Genomic DNA, 19,239 nt, shown 5'->3' on the forward strand with positions numbered 1-19,239 from the left:
AAACATGGAAGTTAGTAGCACTAGATTTCAACATAAAAATATTCACAGAGCCACATGGCTGTCATCAGATCAAAACACGAGGAACCAAATTGATCACGTTGTGATAGATGGAAGGCATTCATCCATCGTATAAGATGTACGATCGATCCGTGGAGCGAATAAAGATTCGGATCATTGCTTTGTTGCAGCAAAGCTTCGCACCCTTTTGAACATGGCGAAGAAAGTACGATCTGACACTGCACGGAAGCCTGACACTGAAAAGCTAGAAACACAACAGACAGCAGCGGCATCTCCACTCGACTGACCCAACTGCTTGATGAAAGCACTCCTAGTTCCGATGATATATTGGCGAAGTAGCAAGCTATTGCCTACTCCATGGAAAATGCAGCGAAATCCGTATTTGTGTACCAAGAACCAAGAATGCAACTTATAGAGCAACCCTGCAATCAGACGCAACGCGCCAGATGAAGGAGAGGTATTGGGAGAAAGGAGAAACGTCTATTACGCGTTTCTCAGTAATCTCTCGGAACCATTTAATACCAAACGAGGTTTCAGACAAGGAGACAGCCTATCGTGTGATCTTTTTAATATCCTGCTGAAGGAAATAACGCGAGATGCAGATGTGAATTGATATGGCACACTAATCACTAGAGAACACATGCTACTAGCTATGCCGACAACGTCGACATCATAGGTCGGTCACCGAAAGTAGTAACTGCAGCCTTTGAAAGAATCGAAAGAGAGTCAGTGCAAATGGGTCTGGCAGTAAATGGAGATAAGACGAAATAGATGGTTTCAAATCCCAAAACGCCTTGTACAACCGAGCAGATAAAGAAAATGGAGAAAGTTGGGAACCACAACCTCGAGATAGTTAGCAACTTTATCTACCTCGGCACCGCCGTAACCGAAACGAATGACACTAATTTTGAGATAAAGCAAAGATTAATACTCTCAAACAAATGCTACTTTGGAACAAGGCCACCTCTCGACAGACGAAGATTACACTATACGAGGTACTGATACTACCCGTGTTGTTATATGCTTCTGAAGCAGTGCTTGAAGTAGTTGAGAGAAAAATTCTTCGTAAAAGTTTGCGTTAGTGGAGAATATTCGCGACGTATGAACCACGAGCTTTATGAGCTGTATGACAACCATAACATAGTTGCACGCATCAAAATACAACGGCTGCGTTGGTTAGGTCATGTTGTCAGAATGAAGATGAGATGAAGAAGCTCCAGCAAAGAAGTCTTTTGAAGGCAAACACGATGGTACACGCAAACCGACAAGACCAAAAGCTCGATGGAAAGATCAAGGGAGACACCTCGAAACTTGATGTCAGAGATTTTAGAATGAGCGCAGAAGATCGAGGCGCTTGGTACGCTATTCAACGTTCGGCTAGTAAAACAAATATTCTGCCAATTAAAGTAAGTAAAGTAAAGTAAGTATATTCAGAAGTGGGGTATATGGATGTCTAGAGGGGAAACACTAGAATGACTGGTTGATACACATTTTCCGGGAAATTCTGTAGCGGACAACGTAGCGCCAGAAGAGGTTGTCACTGGTAGGCATTTGTCGGAGGTCATTAGGGAAATTGTGTCTGAGCCCAAATCCTTTGGGCGATAAGAAGTTTCAACTCCTTAAAATCGCCAGCACCTGATGATGTATCACCGGTTGAATTGCAATCTGTGTCTGATAGACTGGTTTTTTGGCTTAGGGAGATACACTCTGCTTGTATCAGAATGTTATATATACCTGTGGGATGGAGGGACACGAAGGTCTTTTTCACCCTGAAAACAGGAAAACAGTTTCACACGAAAGCGGAAGATTTTCTTCTTATTAGTCTGTCATCCTTTATGCTGAAGACTCTTGAGAGGCTGATAGAAACATATCTTAGGGCAGATCCCTGGAGATAGCCTGTCGCGGCAGTAGCATACATATAGTAAAGTTATATCCACTGAAACAGCCCTTCACGGCCTAGTGGGCTACATTGAGGGTTCTCTCGCTGTCAAGAAATATACAATGGTAGCATTTCTTGACATTGAAGGTGTTTTCAATAATGTAAAACCGACGTCAATTAAGAATGAGTTGGAGTTTCTAGACATCAATGCTTACTTTAGAAGGTTTATTAATAACTTACTAAAAGATGCAGAGGAACACCCCAAAGAGGTGCACTGTCTCCTCTACTTTGGAATTTAGCCATTAACAATATATTATTGTTGTTTACATCCAAAACCCCTACATATTTTACGGTCAAACTACATTCCCAATTTGTTTATCGAAAATCCCCAGATAACCATATTGGATTATTTACAATCTTGTTTTGACGTTTCATCAAATGACGTATTTTTTCGCCGCGATTAGTAACCCATCAAAATTGATATTTCCGCAAAAAAATCTGAGGCCTTCTGTCTCATTCGCTGTTCATCTTCATACTGGTAAGACGTATTCCCCCTCAATAAAATCCAAGCATATTTGTTCAATCCTAACTCCACTGCTTTTTCTCATTCCTTTTGTTTTCATATGTTCACTGGGAACATATTCTCCAACCATTCTTACGAAGATGCAAAGCCATTAGTGAAGTGTTACTTCTGACTTTTGCAGTGGACTCAATCAATACACCATCTTCCCACAGATCGAAGTGCACTCCCGCACACATAAACATTTTGGTCCAATTCGAACCTGATACCTACGACCTCTTGGAGCAGGCACTCTCAGAAGTTTCAATTCCAGAAGTTCCAGTTCTTGTCATCCCGATAAAAACAGGTTAGTGTTACATTGCCTTTTGTGTTCTAGCTATTTGTTATTGAGGTGCTATAGAGTGAGGATTGACACAGAATAAGCTACAGTCAAAAGCGCATTTAACCACGTGTCAAATTTATAAATTGTGCTATAAGAAGAAAATAAATTAATTAGTCCGCATACAGAATTTATATAAGCCAAACTGGGAGATCATACATTTGTTTGGTCACTATGGAAAATACACTTATTAATGTGACAAAATAATCACCAAGACTTCGTTTACAAGCATTGCCTGAAATATTGGATTAATTGGACCATAAGGCATGGGCCCTTCATGGACAAAGCATTGGTGAGTCGTGTGTTTTTAAATCCAAAAATACAAACATTCCATAAATGAAGTAAAGAAAAAATTCTTTCAATATCCATGTGCATGAGGCAAAGTAAAATCGGTGGTGTATGTTCAGTGCGCGCTTCCTACTTTGCAGTTGATATACCCATGAATGCACAGTAGCCAAAGATGATATGGGATTTCATTGTGCTCTGTGGTTATTTCTCTTGCAGTGAATGTATGCTTATTTTGATTTTCAGCTATTTGTTGTTATTTGAGATCATCCAGTCATTTACGATATCTTCTGTTCATTCCCATTGTCCCTAAGTCAACTCTTTTTTTTCTAATTACCACTCCTATTCTCTATCACTCAAACCATTGCACTCTCTTACAAGTGATCTTTCCACATAGAAGCTTCATTTCATTTTGTCAGTGATCATAACTTGTCATACGATTGTATCATAGGGGTACAAACAAGTTATTTTATGACTACACTACTCCCATGCGCTGTGTACTAATAAGTTCGCTTGTGGGTACAATTTTCTCTTCTATGTTTGGAGCCAATCTGATTTTCATCACTGGTGCCTGTATTTATTGGAGTCTGCGCAGTGGTTGATTTCCTCTCTTGAGTTATAAATATTTCGGTTCTCCGTTCTCCATTCCTTCTTTCTTCTTTCGAGGTTATTGACCCCCAACAGTTTTGAATAAGGCTACAGCTGATTCATGACGTCACTAGTGCAGTTTAGCCTAGCGATGTATCTATGACTTATGTTTTTGAATCTCTGTTGGGATCCATTTGTGGTTGAATATTCTTTTTCTTGGTTTTTCAGTGTGACTAGATACTTTTGTGTTTCGAAGGTACATTTTACGCTTTGTTTGATTAACAGGAATTAATTCTATATTTTGTCTACGGGCGAAATCTGTTTGAATAGAGACTTCCTGTTAAGGAACAGAATTATTCGACCTAGTCGATTTTTGGTTTGCTGTGCATTTCCCCACATTTTTTTTATCTACTGCCTTCCCACGGTGCTTTTGAGATTGTATAAAGGCAATCGAATGTAGATACGATCATGTCCTTGGATAAGTTCATCCGATTGTCTGACAGGCTTGTCGAATTTGAGGCACTCCTTAATGATAAGCATACCAAGTTGTCCTCATGTTATGCTGTTGAGACGCACAAGGAGGAAGTCAAGGAAATTTGGGATAGGCTGAAGCCAGTTTACGAGCAATGCCTTGGCGATTTGGAAGAGGAGGCAGTTGGGGATGAGATGCCTTTTGGGGGAAATGACGAGAAGGCTTCTGAGGTTGAAATGGTCAAGTCAAAGTTTAGAAGTGCTTTCTCAACTTATTGTCGATGCGTTGAACATTTAGGGGAGGTGCTTCAACAGCTCTCCCAACCCATTTCTACAACGGCTTCGAATCAACCTCAGGGATTTAAACTCCCACCATGTGAAATTCCTACATTCGGTGGCGATTATCCCACATGGCCCACATTCCGGGACATGTTTACGGCGGTCTGTATTCGGAATTCTCGTCTTAGTCCGGTGGAGAAGCTATTTCATCTGACTCAAAGGACGAAGGGAGAGGCCAATGAGATAGTGAGGAAATTCCCTTTGACTCAGGAGAATTTTGCCTTGGCTTGGAGAAGTCTTTGTTCACGGTACGAGAACAAACGGGTTCTTGTCAACACTCAACTGAAGGCACTTTTTAATATTTCTTCCATTCATTCAGAATCTGCCGGCGCACTTAAGTCTCTTCAGCGAGACATAAATGCTTGCATCTCCATGTTGAAGCTTTATGACATTGATGTTGACAGTTGGGACCCCATTTTCATTTATATATGCTCCAGTCGTCTTCCTGACGTGACCCTTACTTTATGGGAACAGACATTGGAGGACAAAACTTTAATTCCGAAATGGTCTGTCTTCGATACATTTCTGACAAATCGACATAGGACCTTAGAATCTGTGTCCGAAATCCGTAAAAAGGACACGATGTCGACTGGCTCTAATACGGGGCAGAGGTCATGCCCGAAGTCCGGGGGCAAGAACATAAGGGCTTTTCAGAATAAAGTTTCTGAGTCCAACTGCAAACTGTGCCCTAATGAGGTTCACGTTATTCGAAAGTGTCCTAAGTTTTTGCAAATGAGTGTGAATCAGAGGTTGGCGGAAATTAAGAGATTGGGTCTATGCCTAAATTGTTTTTCCAAATCCCATTCCGTGAGACACTGTTCGAGTAAGTTTTCTTGTCTGAGGTGCAACAAACGCCACAATTCTTTACTACACCGAGAACAGACGCCTTCGACCCAGGGCCAGCCCGATACGAACGCTCATACCACTTCCAGTTCTGTCACATCTCCGATACCAAATTCCTGTACTCTACAGTCCACTAATTCCGGAGGTGGTTTAATACAGACATGCTTTTCAAGTCATTCCAAAGGGGTTCTGTTGGGCACGGCTATGGTGAAGATTTGTCATAATGGTTTGGATTATCTGGCAAGAGCACTAGTTGATTCAGGTTCTGAGGGTACCTTCATTTCCGAGAAGTTGTTCAATCAGCTTAAATTGCCGTTCAAACGTATGAGTGCGAGTATTTCGGGGTTAAATAATACAATTTCCGCCTCCGTTCAGAAGGAATGCCGTTTCAAGTTAAATTCAATAGTGGATCCGAATTTTGAGGTCTGGGCTTCAGCACTGGTGGTACCACATTTGTCAGGAAGCCTGCCATCGAGAACCTTTCATCCGAACTCATTAGTCGATTTGCCCGACATTCCTTTTGCAGACCCCCGGTTTTATGAAAGTTCCAAAATTGATCTTCTTCTAGGTGGGGACATTCTTCCATTTATAATGCTCTCGGGCATTAGACGAGAAGTCTGTGGATCGTTGCTTGCACAGGAAACTGTATTTGGATGGATCCTTACAGGTCCAATTCCTTCTGAATCCATTCCTTCATCTCCTAGAGTTGTGTCTTATTTTTGTGAAGTTGCTCTAGAATCACTGATTTCCCGTTTTTGGGAGGTGGAAGACCTTCCAAGGAAGACGTTTTTATCTCGTTCAGATCAGTATTGTGAGGATTTGTATGCAGCGACTACTACAAGGGATAAAGAGGGCCGATATATGGTTTCACTTCCATTTAGGGAGGGTTTTCCGGAGGATGTTAACATCGGTCACTCTAGAAACTGTGCGATGGCACAGTTCATAAGGAATGAGGCACGTCTTCTCCGAAATCCAGTTTTCAAGTCCGAGTATGACAAAGTGCTTGAGGAATATACGTCCTTAAAGCACATGTCCAGGGTTTCTGCCCCTAAAGATGTACACTCTTGCGATTATTATTATTTACCCCATCACGCCGTTGTAAAGCCCGAGAGCACTACGACAAAAGTGAGGGTGGTATTCAATGCCTCTTCCCCCTCATCCAATGGTGTCAGTTTAAACGATGTTTTATATGCTGGCCCTGTTTTACAGAATGACCTTGTCGTGCTCATTCTTAGGTGGAGATTTTTCCGTTATGTATTCAACGGGGACATAACGAAAATGTATCGGCAGATACTAATACGTCCGGAACATAGAGTTTTCCAAAGAATTCTTCACCGTATAGACCCTAATGGAAGTATTTCTGACTACGAACTCGATACGGTGACTTTCGGAGTCAATTGTGCCCCCTTCCTTGCCATAAGGACTATCCTGCAGTTGGCTGACGATGTGAAAGAGTCATTTCCATTAGCAGCCCATATATTACGGGATTCGATGTATGTGGACGATGCTCTCGCAGGTGCCCACACAATTGAGGATGCGATTGAGTCGAGAAATCAGCTTATTAGAGCTTTGATGTCCGCTGGTTTTTCAATGAGGAAGTGGGCATCTAATTCCAAGATGGTCCTTTCCGACCTTTCTACTGACCAACTGCTTTCCGAGGACTTTTTGAATTTAGATGACCGAAGTACTGCTAAAACTTTAGGCATTCGCTGGAATGCATCTTCTGATTCATTTTACTTTTCTACTTCACCATTTCCCGACAATTGCAAATTTACGAAAAGGGAAATTTTATCGCAAATCTCCAAACTCTTTGACCCTGCCGGTTGGTTGGCCCCATGCATTGTTATAGCGAAAATGATTATGCAGACTATTTGGACCGAAGGTACAAAGTGGGACGAGGAAGTTTCCCCACAATCATTGTCTGGCTGGAGATGTTTTCAGTCTGCATATCCGTCAATAAATTCCATTGTCGTGCCAAGGTGGTTTGAGTATAGCCCAGATTGTGATATCCAGTTTCATGGTTTCAGTGACGCCTCAGAGAAGGCATACGCGGCTGCACTCTACGTTCGGGTCAGTAAGAGGGGGTCAACATCCGTCCATTTGGTTTCATGTAAGACTAAAGTTGCACCATTGAAGACACTTTCGATTCCACGATTGGAATTGTGTGGGGCAACTTTACTTGCTGAAATGCTTGACCACCTACTTCCTCAATTACATATCCAGGATTATTCAGTGTTTTGTTGGACGGACTCCACTATTGTCCTGTCTTGGCTTAGTAAACCTCCTTGTTTTTGGTCGACGTTCGTGGCCAATCGGGTATCAAGGATCACCCAGGTTATTGATGTTTCTAAATGGCATCATGTAAGGTCTGACTTTAATCCAGCTGATTTGGCCAGTCGGGGTATATATCCGACTGAACTTCTGAATAACAACCTATGGTGGCATGGACCATCGTGGCTAAGTAGCCCCAAGCATGCTTGGCCAAAGCTCAGCGAGTGTTCAAGCGAGCCTATTGAGCTTGAAAGGAAGACTGTGAAGGTCCATTTTTCCTATTTTCGTGATTTTGACGACATCCTGGAAAGGTTTTCCTCTTTTTCAAGAGCCATTCGGGTTATTGCATACATATATCGGTTTTTCCACAGCACGCATCCAAAATACCGATCTAAGCACCAGAGGCATAGGGCAACAATTTCACCATCAGAGGTTTTGATGGTGCAGAACCGCCTTCTCTCCATGACTCAGAAAGCTTACTTTCCCGACGAATATTTGGCACTGTCTGCGAAGAAAACTATTGCCTCCAAAAGCTCATTATTAAGTTTAAATCCATTCCTGGATGATGAAGGTGTTATGAGGATATGTGGGAGGCTGACATCATCTCCGGTCTTGTCGTATAATGAAAGACATCCGGTTATACTTCCGTATAGTAGCCAGTTATCTCGTCTCCTGGTTAAATTCACCCATGAGATTTCCATTCATGGTGGCAACCAACTGGTTCTCCGTTTGCTTCGTATGCAATTTTGGATAATCAAAGTTAAAAATTTGATTAAGACGATTATTAACAGATGTAAACCGTGCATCCTTTATAAGCAACGGTGTCAGCGACAAATGATGTCCGCACTGCCTCCAGAAAGAACTGAAATTTTCAGGCCTTTTACTCACACTGGTCTGGATTTCACTGGGCCATTCGATATAAAGAATTATTCCGGCCGGTGCTGTCGCATCACCAAAGGCTATGTATGTGTCTTTGTGTGTTTTGCGACCAAGGCCATTCATTTGGAACCCACATCAGATCTGTCCACCAACACGTTTTTGGCGGCTTTTACTAGATTTGCTTCACGGCGTGGATGTCCTCTCCATCTCTATTCCGACAATGGCACTAACTTCGTTGGTGCGTCCAAGGTCTTGGCAAGAGATTTCCTCCAATCATCCCAGCAGTTACTTGAGTCCAAATATGCTCACCAGGGTATAGCATGGCATTTTATCCCTCCTGGAGCCCCACATATGGGTGGGCTTTGGGAGGCAGGGGTAAAAAGTTTTAAGTCCCATTTCCGAAAGGTGGCGGCGAATTCCAAACACACCTTTGAAGAGTTTCAAACTTTACTGTCTAAAATTGAGGCTTGTTTGAACTCACGCCCACTTTGCCCTATATCTCAAGAATCATCCGATTTATCGGCCCTAACACCTGGTCATTTCTTGATTGGGGCTCCGATTTTAACGCCTATTGATCCAAATATGAAAAATGTCTCATTATCCCTCGTGAATCGATGGCAACGATTAAAAATTATGCACCAACATTTTTGTATTCGATGGAAGGACGAATACCTGAAAGAGCTCCACAAGCGCCACAAGTGGAAAAATCCCACTGCGAACTTGGAAGAAAATTCGTTGGTTGTAGTTCGAGAAGAAAATTTGCCCCCAAATTGTTGGCGATTGGGTAGAATCTCGAAAGTGTGTCCAGGCTCAGATGGTCGAGTCCGTGTCGCCGAGATTATTACCGAGAAAGGTAAAATAACAAGGCCGATCACAAAGTTAGTCGTTCTTCCTAACGAATCCACCTTTTAACACTTTAATCCTTTGATTAAAATCTAATTGGTACTAAAACTACATTCAATCCTAGCAAAAAAAAATGCGTGGTAACCAAAAGGCCAGTAAACCAAATAGTAAGAAGCCCGGGCAATATGTATGCAGATTGTGTAGATGGACCCATCCACTCCGAAAATGTAAAAAGTTCTTGGAAATGGAACCTATTAGACGGCTTCAACTGGTAAACAAATTCGGCTACTGTAAGAACTGCTTGGCACATTCGCACTCCCAAGGTTCTTGTTTTACAACGACTGGTTGCCGGTACTGCCAAAAAAAACCATCACAGCCTACTTCATATGCACAAGGCACAACAACAAACTCGGAGCCAAAAAGGACGGCCTCATTCTACACAACAAAAACAGTCCAAAAATAAATCCCGAAGCTCAAAAACTCCAAATTCACATCCAAAGCCAAACCCGAATCCAATACTAAATCCGGATTCAAATCCAAATTTGAAGCCAACTGCAAGGTCGAAATCGTGTGAAAATAAATCTTCCAATGCTTCTTTATCTGCTATCCTAAAGCAGAATACAGTTACGCTACTCCCAACCGTGGTTGTGGAAATCGAAGGTAACAAAGGAAAATGCAGAGTACGTTGTTTGCTTGATACTGGATCCCAATATAGCCGCATATCTTCAAGTTTAGTGCGCCAATTGGGACTTACAACGCTTACTCTAAACGAAGAGACAATTTGCCCAATTGTTTTGGCATCCGTGTACGATCCAGACATACGAATCGAGGTTACACTCCGCGTAACTAATAGAATTTCCGTGCGCACACCCGGCAAATTGCTTTCAAAATCCATAAAGGCCAAATACACCAATATAATGCTTGCAGACGCTTCATTCTACAAACCAGGCCCCATAGATGTAATACTTGGTATCGACATATACTCTTTAGTGATAAGAGAAGGCATTTCCAACCATTCTGGTCTGCCAACTGCCCAGAATACTATGTTTGGATGGACCATCTATGGCAGTTGCCCAATGTAGTTTTTACCTTGCACTTTGAATTATTACTCGCATCAACTGAAATCCAACAAAACTGAACTCACTCTAAATAGCAAACTGAACACTTAAGCAAATGTAACCTAACACCAACACTTCAATATACGTACATAATTTTAAAATTATTATAAAAATACAAATCTAGTTTCTATTTTCAATTGAAAATACAAAGAAGTATTTATAACCTTAAGAGTACAATGAATTACATAACTTTCCTAACCTAGCGAATTAATTTGAAAATTATTTGTAGAAATTATATTTTTTAATACTAAATTAACATGAATTGTAAACGGAAAATCAATTCTGATGTGGTACGAACTATTTGTTGCAGTAATACTGCAAGGGGGGCGGAATGTTTACATCCAAAACCCCTACATATTTTACGGTCAAACTACATTCCCAATTTGTTTATCGAAAATCCCCAGATAACCATATTGGATTATTTACAATCTTGTTTTGACGTTTCATCAAATGACGTATTTTTTCGCCGCGATTAGTAACCCATCAAAATTGATATTTCCGCAAAAAAATCTGAGGCCTTCTGTCTCATTCGCTGTTCATCTTCATACTGGTAAGACGTATTCCCCCTCAATAAAATCCAAGCATATTTGTTCAATCCTAACTCCACTGCTTTTTCTCATTCCTTTTGTTTTCATATGTTCACTGGGAACATATTCTCCAACCATTCTTACGAAGATGCAAAGCCATTAGTGAAGTGTTACTTCTGACTTTTGCAGTGGACTCAATCAATACACCATCTTCCCACAGATCGAAGTGCACTCCCGCACACATAAACAATTGTGGTCGCGCATGCTGATGGCATGGAAATTGCTGTTAGGGGAATGTTCCCAGCATTCTGAGAGATATACTTCAGGAAGCTCTACGTGAAACAGCAAAGCGGACTACCGAAAGTGGCCTAGGCGTAAATCCGTGCAAGACGGAAGTAGTTCACTTCAACAGGAGATACAAGTTACCTACGGTGGCACCTGTTTTCTTGGGAGAAGAGAATGTCCCATTCGCAGAAAGCGCAAAATACCTGGGTGTTTTGTTGGACAGAAAATTGTACTTGAAATCCAACATGTTGGATGGTCAAGAAATGCAATTCCTGCCCTATACACCTGCAAGAGAGCTTTCCTCCTTTTATAAGCTCATTACACTATATCGGGAGATCGGTCTATATGACAGCTATATCAAAATATGGGTAGGGGTCTACCAGAACTCACTGTGCCAAATTTCATCGAATTCGGATGAAAAATTAGTCTGGAGATCGGTCTATATAGCGGCTATATATAACTCAAATCCGATTTTATGAGATCAGATGGTCAGGTTTATATAAAAAGAATACGAAATCATCAAAAACTGTTTGGAAAATGTTTTTATACCCAAGATATCTGCAAAATCATAAATACCCAGGGTAAAAAACTATGTATTTACCGGATAAATACATTTTGGCATGATCAAGATGCCATTAAAAGCATCATTATCATCGACGTCTTCATCATCAATTTTCAATTACTTGTCAATAAAGGTGAGTACCGTCAAATAGTTGAGCATACGCGAGTGCATTTTTCTATTTTTATATCCTCCACCATAGGATGGGGGTATACTATTGTAATTTCGTCATTTTGTTTGTAACTACTCGAAATATTCGTCTGAGACCCCATAAGGTATATATATTCTTGATCGTCGCGACATTTTATGTCGATCTAGCCATGTCCGTCCGTCTGTCCGTCCGTCCGTCTGTCTGTCTGTCGAAAGCACGCTAACTTACGAAGGAGTAAAGTTAGCCGCTTGAAATTTTGCACAAATACTTCTTATTAGCGTAGGTCGGTTGGTATTGTAAATGGCCCATATCAGTCCATGTTTTGATATAGCTGCCATCTTATCCGATTGGAGTGAAATTTTGCACGACGTGTTTTATTATGATATCCAATAACTGTGCCAAGTATGGTTCAAATCGGTTCATAACCTGCTATAGCTGCCATATAAACCGATCTTGGGCCTTGACTTTTTGAGCCTCTAGAGTCCGCAATTCTTATCCGATTAGAATGACATTTTGCACAACGTGTTTTATTATGATATCCAATAACTGTGCCAAGTATGGCTTAAATCGGTCCATAACCTGATAAAGCTACCATATAAACCGATCTTGGGCCTTTACTTCTTGAGCCTCTAGAGTGCGCAATTCTTATCCGATTGGAATGAAATTTTGCACGTAGTATTTTGTTATCATTATCGTGTTGTCAAATCGGTAAATAACCTGATATAGCTGTCATATAAACAGATGTGGGTACTTGACTTCTTGAGCTTCTAGAGGGTGCAATTCCTATCCGATTTGGCTGAAATTTTGCAAGACATATTTTATTCTTACTTTCAACAACTGTGTCAAATAAGGTTCAAATCAGTCCATAACCTGATATAGCTGCCATATAAACCGATCTGGGATCTTGACTTCTTGAGCCTCGAGAGGTCGCAATTACCATCCGATTTGCCTGAAATTTTGTACGACGGATTCTTTCATGACCATCAACATACGTTATTATTATGGTTTGAATCGGACTATAGCCCAATACAGTTCCCATACAAATCGATCTCTCTATTTTACTTTTGGAGCCCCCAAAGGGTGCAATCCTTATTCGAACTGGCTGGCATTTTACACAGGTCTCCAACATATAATTTAATTGTAGTCCAAACCAGACTATATCTTGATATCGCTCTAATAGCAGAGCAAATCTTTTCTTGTATCCTTTTTATACCCTCCACCATAGGATGGGGGTATACTAATTTCGTCATTCTGTTTGTAACACCTCGAAATATGCGTCTAGGACCCTCATAAAGTATATATATATGCTTGATCGTCATATCATTTTAGGTCGATCTAGCCATGTCCATCCGTCTATCCGTCCGTCCGTCTGTCTGTCGAAAGCACGCTAACTTTCGAAGGAGTAAAGCTAGCCGCTTCAAATTTTGTACAAATACTTTTTATTAGTGTAGTTCGCTTGGTATTGGAAATGGACCAAATCGGTCCATGTTTTGATATAGCTGCCATATAAACCGATCTTGGGTCTTGACTTCTTAAGCCCCTAGAGGGCTTGCGCCCTCTATACGATTATCCGATTTTATTGAAATTTTGCACGTAGTGTTTTGGTATCACTTCCAACAAAAACGCTATGTATGGTTTAAATCGGTCTATGTTTTGATATAGCTGCCATATAAACCGATCTTGGGTCTTGATTTCTTGAGCCTCTAGAGGGCGCAATCTTCGTCAGATTTTATTGATATTTTGCACGTAGTGTTTTGGTAGCACTTCCAACAACTATGCTAAGTATGGTTTAAATCGGTCCATGTTTTGATATAGCTGCCATATAAACCGATCTTGGGTCTTGACTTCTTGAGCCAATAGAGCGTGCAATTCTCAACCTATTTGGCTGAAATTTTGCATGAGGTGTTTCGTTATGTCAGTATAGAACCTGATATAGCTACCATATAAAGAGATCTGGGATCTTGACTTCTTGAACCTCTAAGGACGCAATTGTAATCCGATTTGGCTGAAATTTTGTACAACGGCTTCTCTCCTTCAACATACGTGTCTAATACGGTGTGAATCGATCAATAGCTTGATACCCATATAAACCTATCTCCCGATTTTGCTTCTTGAGACCCTACAAGGCGCAATTCTTACCCGAATGAACTGAAATATTACATAATGACTGTTCAGTATTCATTTATGGTCCGAATCGGACTATAACTTGATATAGCTGCAATAGCATAAGAGTTCTTATTCAAAATTCTATGTTTGTCCAAAAAGAGATACCGCATAGAACTCGACAAATGCGATCAATGGTGGAGGGTATATAAGATTCGGCCCGGCCGAATTTAGCACGCTCTTACTTGTTTTGCCTAAGAAGAGATGCTGGGAACAGAACTCGACAAATGCGATCCATTGTGGAGGGTATATAAGATTCGGCCCGGACGAACTTAGCATGCTTTTACTTGTTAGTATTTTTTTCAATCCAAACTCCAGTATTGTAAAGAACGAGAGAGAGATAGAGAGGAAACAAGTAAAAGCGTGCTAAGTTCGGCCGGGCCGAATCTTATATACCCTCCACCATGGATCGCATTTGTCGAGTCCTTTTTCCGGCATCTCTTCTTAGGCAAAAAAGGATATAAGAAAAGAGTTGCTCTGCTATTAAAACGATATCAAGATATGGTCCGGTTCGGACCACAATTAAATTTTATGTTGGAGACCTGTGTAAAATTTCAGCCAATTCGTATAAGAATTGCGCCCATTGGGGCTCACGAAGTTAAATAGAGAGAACGATTTATATGGGATCTGTATCGGGCTATAGACCGATTCAGACCATAATAAACACGTTTGTTGATGGTCATGAGAGGATCCGTCGTAAAAAATTTCAGGCATATCGGATAATAATTGCGACCTCTAGAGGTCAAGAAGTCAAGATCCCAGATCGGTTTATATGGCAGCTATATCAGGTTATGAACCGATTTGAACCTTATTTGACACAGTGGTTGAAAGTAAAAATAAAATACGTCATGCAAAATTTCATTCAAATCGGATAAGAATTGTGCCCTCTAGATGCTCAAGAAGTCAAGACCCAAGATCGGTTTATATGGCAGCTATATCAGGTTATGGGCGGATTCGAGCCATACTTGGCACACTTGTTGGGTATCATAACAAAACACGTCGTGCGAAATTCCATTCCAATCAGATAAGAATTGCGCCCTCTAGAGGTTCAAGAAGTCAAGACCCAAGATCGATTTATATGGCAGCTATATCAGGTTATGAACCGATTTGAACCATACTTGGCACAGTTGTTGGATATAATAACAAAACACGTCGTGCAAAATTTCATTCCAATCGGATAAGAATTGCGCACTCTAGAGGCTCAAGAAGTCAAGACCCAAGATCGATTTATATGGCAGCTATATCAGGTTATGGAGTGATTTGAACTATACTTGGCACAGTTGTTAGATATCATAACAAAACACGTCGTGCAAAATTTCATTCTGATCGGGTTAGAATTGCGCACGCTAGAGGCTCAAGAAGTCAAGACCCAAGATCGGTTTATATGGCAGCTATATCAGGTTATGGACCGATTTGATCTATACTTGGCACAGTTGTTGGATATCACAGCAAAACACGTCGTGCAAAATTTCATCCCAATGGCATAAGAATTGCGCACTCTAGAGGCTCAATAATTCAAGACCCAAGATCGGTTTATATGGCAGCTATATCAAAACATGGACCGATATGGCCCATTTACAATACCAACCGACCTACACTAATAAGAAGTATTTGCTCAAAATTTCAAGCGGCTAGCTTTACTCCTTCGGAAGTTAGCGTGCTTTCGACAGACAGACGGACGGACGGACGGACGGATGGACAGACGGACGGACATGGCTAGATCGACATAAAATGTCGCGACGATCACGAATATATATACTTTATGGGGTCTCAGACGAATATTTCGAGTAGTTACAAACAGAATGACGAAATTAGTATACCCCCCATCTTATGGTGGAGGGTATAACAAGTAAAAGCGTGTTTGTTCGGCCGGGTCGAATCTTGGGACCCACCACCATGGATTCTGCTGCCGTACTTGGTACAGCTGTTGGAAGTCATAACAGAACGAATGTGCAAAATTTTAACTAAATCGGACGAAAATTGCTGCTTTCATGGGCTAAAGATGTCAACTCGGGAGACCAGTTTATATGGCAGCTATATCAGGTTACAGACTGATTTGATCCGTATTTGGCAGAGTTGTTGGAAGTTGTAATAGAACACCGCATGGAAATTTCAGAGAAATCGGACAAAAATTTCGGCTTTCAGGGACTCAAGAAGCATGGCTTTTTCGAATCAGAATGTCGAAACGATCAGGAATATATATATATATATATATTTTATGGGGTCTTAGGCGGATGTTTCGAGGTGTTACAAACGGAATGACTAGATTAGTATGCCCCCATCCAATGGTGGTGGGTATAAAAACACTGGCCATCAACTGTTGGGTTGTAACAACAATAACATTCACTGCATTCAGCCTCTTCTTGATCATCGATCGGCTGCTTGCTTGCCTAAGTGCACACACACGCACACGTAAAGGAACATATGTACGTCAGTCGCGAAAAAGTGTTGCCAATTTAGTCACCCTTTTTAGCGTTTTTTCAGCTTAGAACTTCTGCGTTTTTTTAATTGATAGATAAACGCAATTATCTATAAATCGGAAAACGTAAATTAATTGATCGTGAGCACCCTATACGCGGAACTATTGACATTTGAACAATTAAGTGTTATATCTATAAAGAAATATTGTAATTATTTTCTTGACTTATATTTTCGATTTTGATATAATTTATAAAAAAAAAACATTTCTGTTGGCTATTTGCGTGCACAGTCCGTGCACCCTACAAAAGGCTGTTCTTTTGAATGTAATTCGATTTTTTACGATTTCTTGCCTATTTGTTGTGTTTTTTGATACAATAAAGAAAAGAGCTGTCTATTTTCCGATACAATAAAATAGGTTACAAAATAATTTTCATTAGTTTTTAGTTAGATTTTTGTTCGAAAGTTAAGATTTTCCAAATATTCGTTCCAACTGCTGGTGTAAAAAGTTTGTTCTAGGTCTGAACGTTAAAATCTGTCCATTTGAATATTAATTTCTGAAATGTGTTTGATTCTTTGAGGATTAAAGAATTTATTCCCTTAAAATGTCGCTTACTCCATTAGACTTTTTCATCAGAGCAACAGATGCTCTTATTAAATATGATGACAATTTTACTTCTCTCCGAGTTGAAGATTTTGATATTTATTCTCTTGAGATTCAAGCTGTTGAGGTTAGAGAAATGTGGAGTAGGGTGAAGGATATGTTCGATAAATGCCTTACACACAAATTTCTAATAATACCAAGGCCGAAGATATTACATCAGCGGAAAGTAAGTATCAGGTAACTTGATGCTGCAGGCTCCGCGAAAGACATCTAATGCCACGGAAGAACAGAGTATGGATGTTACTCTTCGGGAAGAGTCTCCGGGAATATATGGGAATATGTCCTGGTCCCAGGTTTCGCATAGCAGTGGAAGTTCAGGTGAAGTGTCAGTTCCATTTAATGATTGTGGTACCCATAATCTAAACTTGCCTCCTTAAAGGACACATATGACAATGTCCGAATTCTTGTTAACAATTAGTAGAAGTTGTTGTTTGATCTTCCAGTCTGATTCAGAAACTTGTTCAGGTTTGAAAAATCTACAAGGGGCTATTAATGGTTGCATTTCGCACATGGCGATCTATGAAGTTTCTACGAACGATTAATCTGTGATAGATAAATCGTTGGCTAATTGGAAAGATTTGCTATTTGTGCTATTTGTTAGTAAAATAATTGCATTTCTTTTCGAATTATTCTGCTTTAAAAATCAAAGCAGACTGCTCACAAATTTTTTAATTTTCCTTCTACATCTGTTATTAGTTATATAGTGACACTTTTGTGTTGATCTACAACATCTAGCCACATTTTTTAGGATTTATGTAATCACCATTCACCACTGTTTATGAAAAACAATAATTTTATCATAATGAATTGATTTCACAAAAATGAATTTTGTTTTTAATGTGTGTAAGAAATTCCTTAAACCTAAATTAGTTTCGTTAATGAAAATTTATGAAAAAAGTCACAAAAAAACATGCTAATTGTTTTGTAAAGGAGTATATCTTCTACAAGAAGTTAATGAAAATGTCTTAGAAGTGCAGTAACAATTTGCTAAAATTTTTTTTTCATACAAATCTATCATGTATATCACAAACTACAATTAACGATGCAATTATCCCTTCCTCCCGGTATTTTTGAAAGAGATTTTAAGATTTTTTAACTGGTTATGAAGAAACATTTTTAGGAAATATCCATACCCATTTTAAGCACATGAACTACAATAACTGCAATTTCTTTGAAAATAGGATATGTTAGGATACCGTAGTTAAGCAAAATTTTATTATAAAAAACAGAAAATTTTCATAAAACGTAATAAAATGTTTGTACTAATTTTAGGCAAATTGTTTACTACGTAATAGGATACCCTTTTTTCAGTGTATCTATAATTCGGCCCGACCGATTTTAATGCTTCTTATTGACTTTTTCGTATCGCCGGATTTGTGGATCTTCGAAAGAAAAACATGCTCGATTTCTACGTACTAAACCGCACTCCCATCTGCTATCGCCATGAACTATAGTTATATATACTTCTACCGCGTTCCAATTTTCCTCCGATCTAACATGACGGTTACTAGATCGTCTGCCATTAATCGTTTGTTTATGAAACACTTGTTTTGCGACCCATGGCGAATCTGAATACTACATTGTCTGCGTCCTCATCCATTGTAGGGCATTTTGGGCACCGCGGAGTGGTGACATGTTCGAAGCGATACTGGTAGCTTTTGTAAAAGCCATGATCTGTCAAAAATTGGGTCAAATTGAAGTTTAGCTCCCCACGCTTTCGCGTTAACCACATATTTATGTTTGGCAATATCTCCTCTGCCAGTTTCCTATCATGGTTTCTCTATCAGACCTACGAATGGCCTTCTTGACGTGCTCCCGTCTTCGAGTAATCTCCTATATACATTGGAATTCTCCCTAGCAAGCACAAGGAGATAACGAGCAGTGCCCATCACTGATAAATAGAGTATGATTTAGAATTTTTTCATCACTCTTATTTGCAGCCCCTTTCCAATCCTACAATGGAGTTATACATAATCGTAAAAAATTATGTCGATTATGCAAAAACACCTTAACCATGAGAATAACCTAGAGAAATGTGA

At 40.0% G+C, this 19,239-nt stretch overlaps 1 protein-coding gene across 1 annotated transcript in view; it reads left to right on the forward strand.

Moving 5' to 3' along the window:
- Positions 1 to 4,137: 4,137 nt before the first annotated feature.
- LOC131996706 (uncharacterized) overlaps positions 4,138 to 19,239 on the forward strand; it is a 97,494-nt gene continuing 82,392 nt past the window's right edge. The window contains exons 1-2 of the mRNA XM_059366468.1: positions 4,138 to 7,392; positions 8,065 to 8,785. Coding sequence (XP_059222451.1) covers positions 4,138 to 7,392; positions 8,065 to 8,785 — 3,976 coding nt within the window. The remainder of the gene's footprint in view (positions 7,393 to 8,064; positions 8,786 to 19,239) is intronic.

Source organism: Stomoxys calcitrans, chromosome 1 (assembly GCF_963082655.1).
Source record: "Stomoxys calcitrans chromosome 1, idStoCalc2.1, whole genome shotgun sequence".
Classification (NCBI taxonomy): Eukaryota; Metazoa; Arthropoda; class Insecta; order Diptera; family Muscidae; genus Stomoxys; species Stomoxys calcitrans.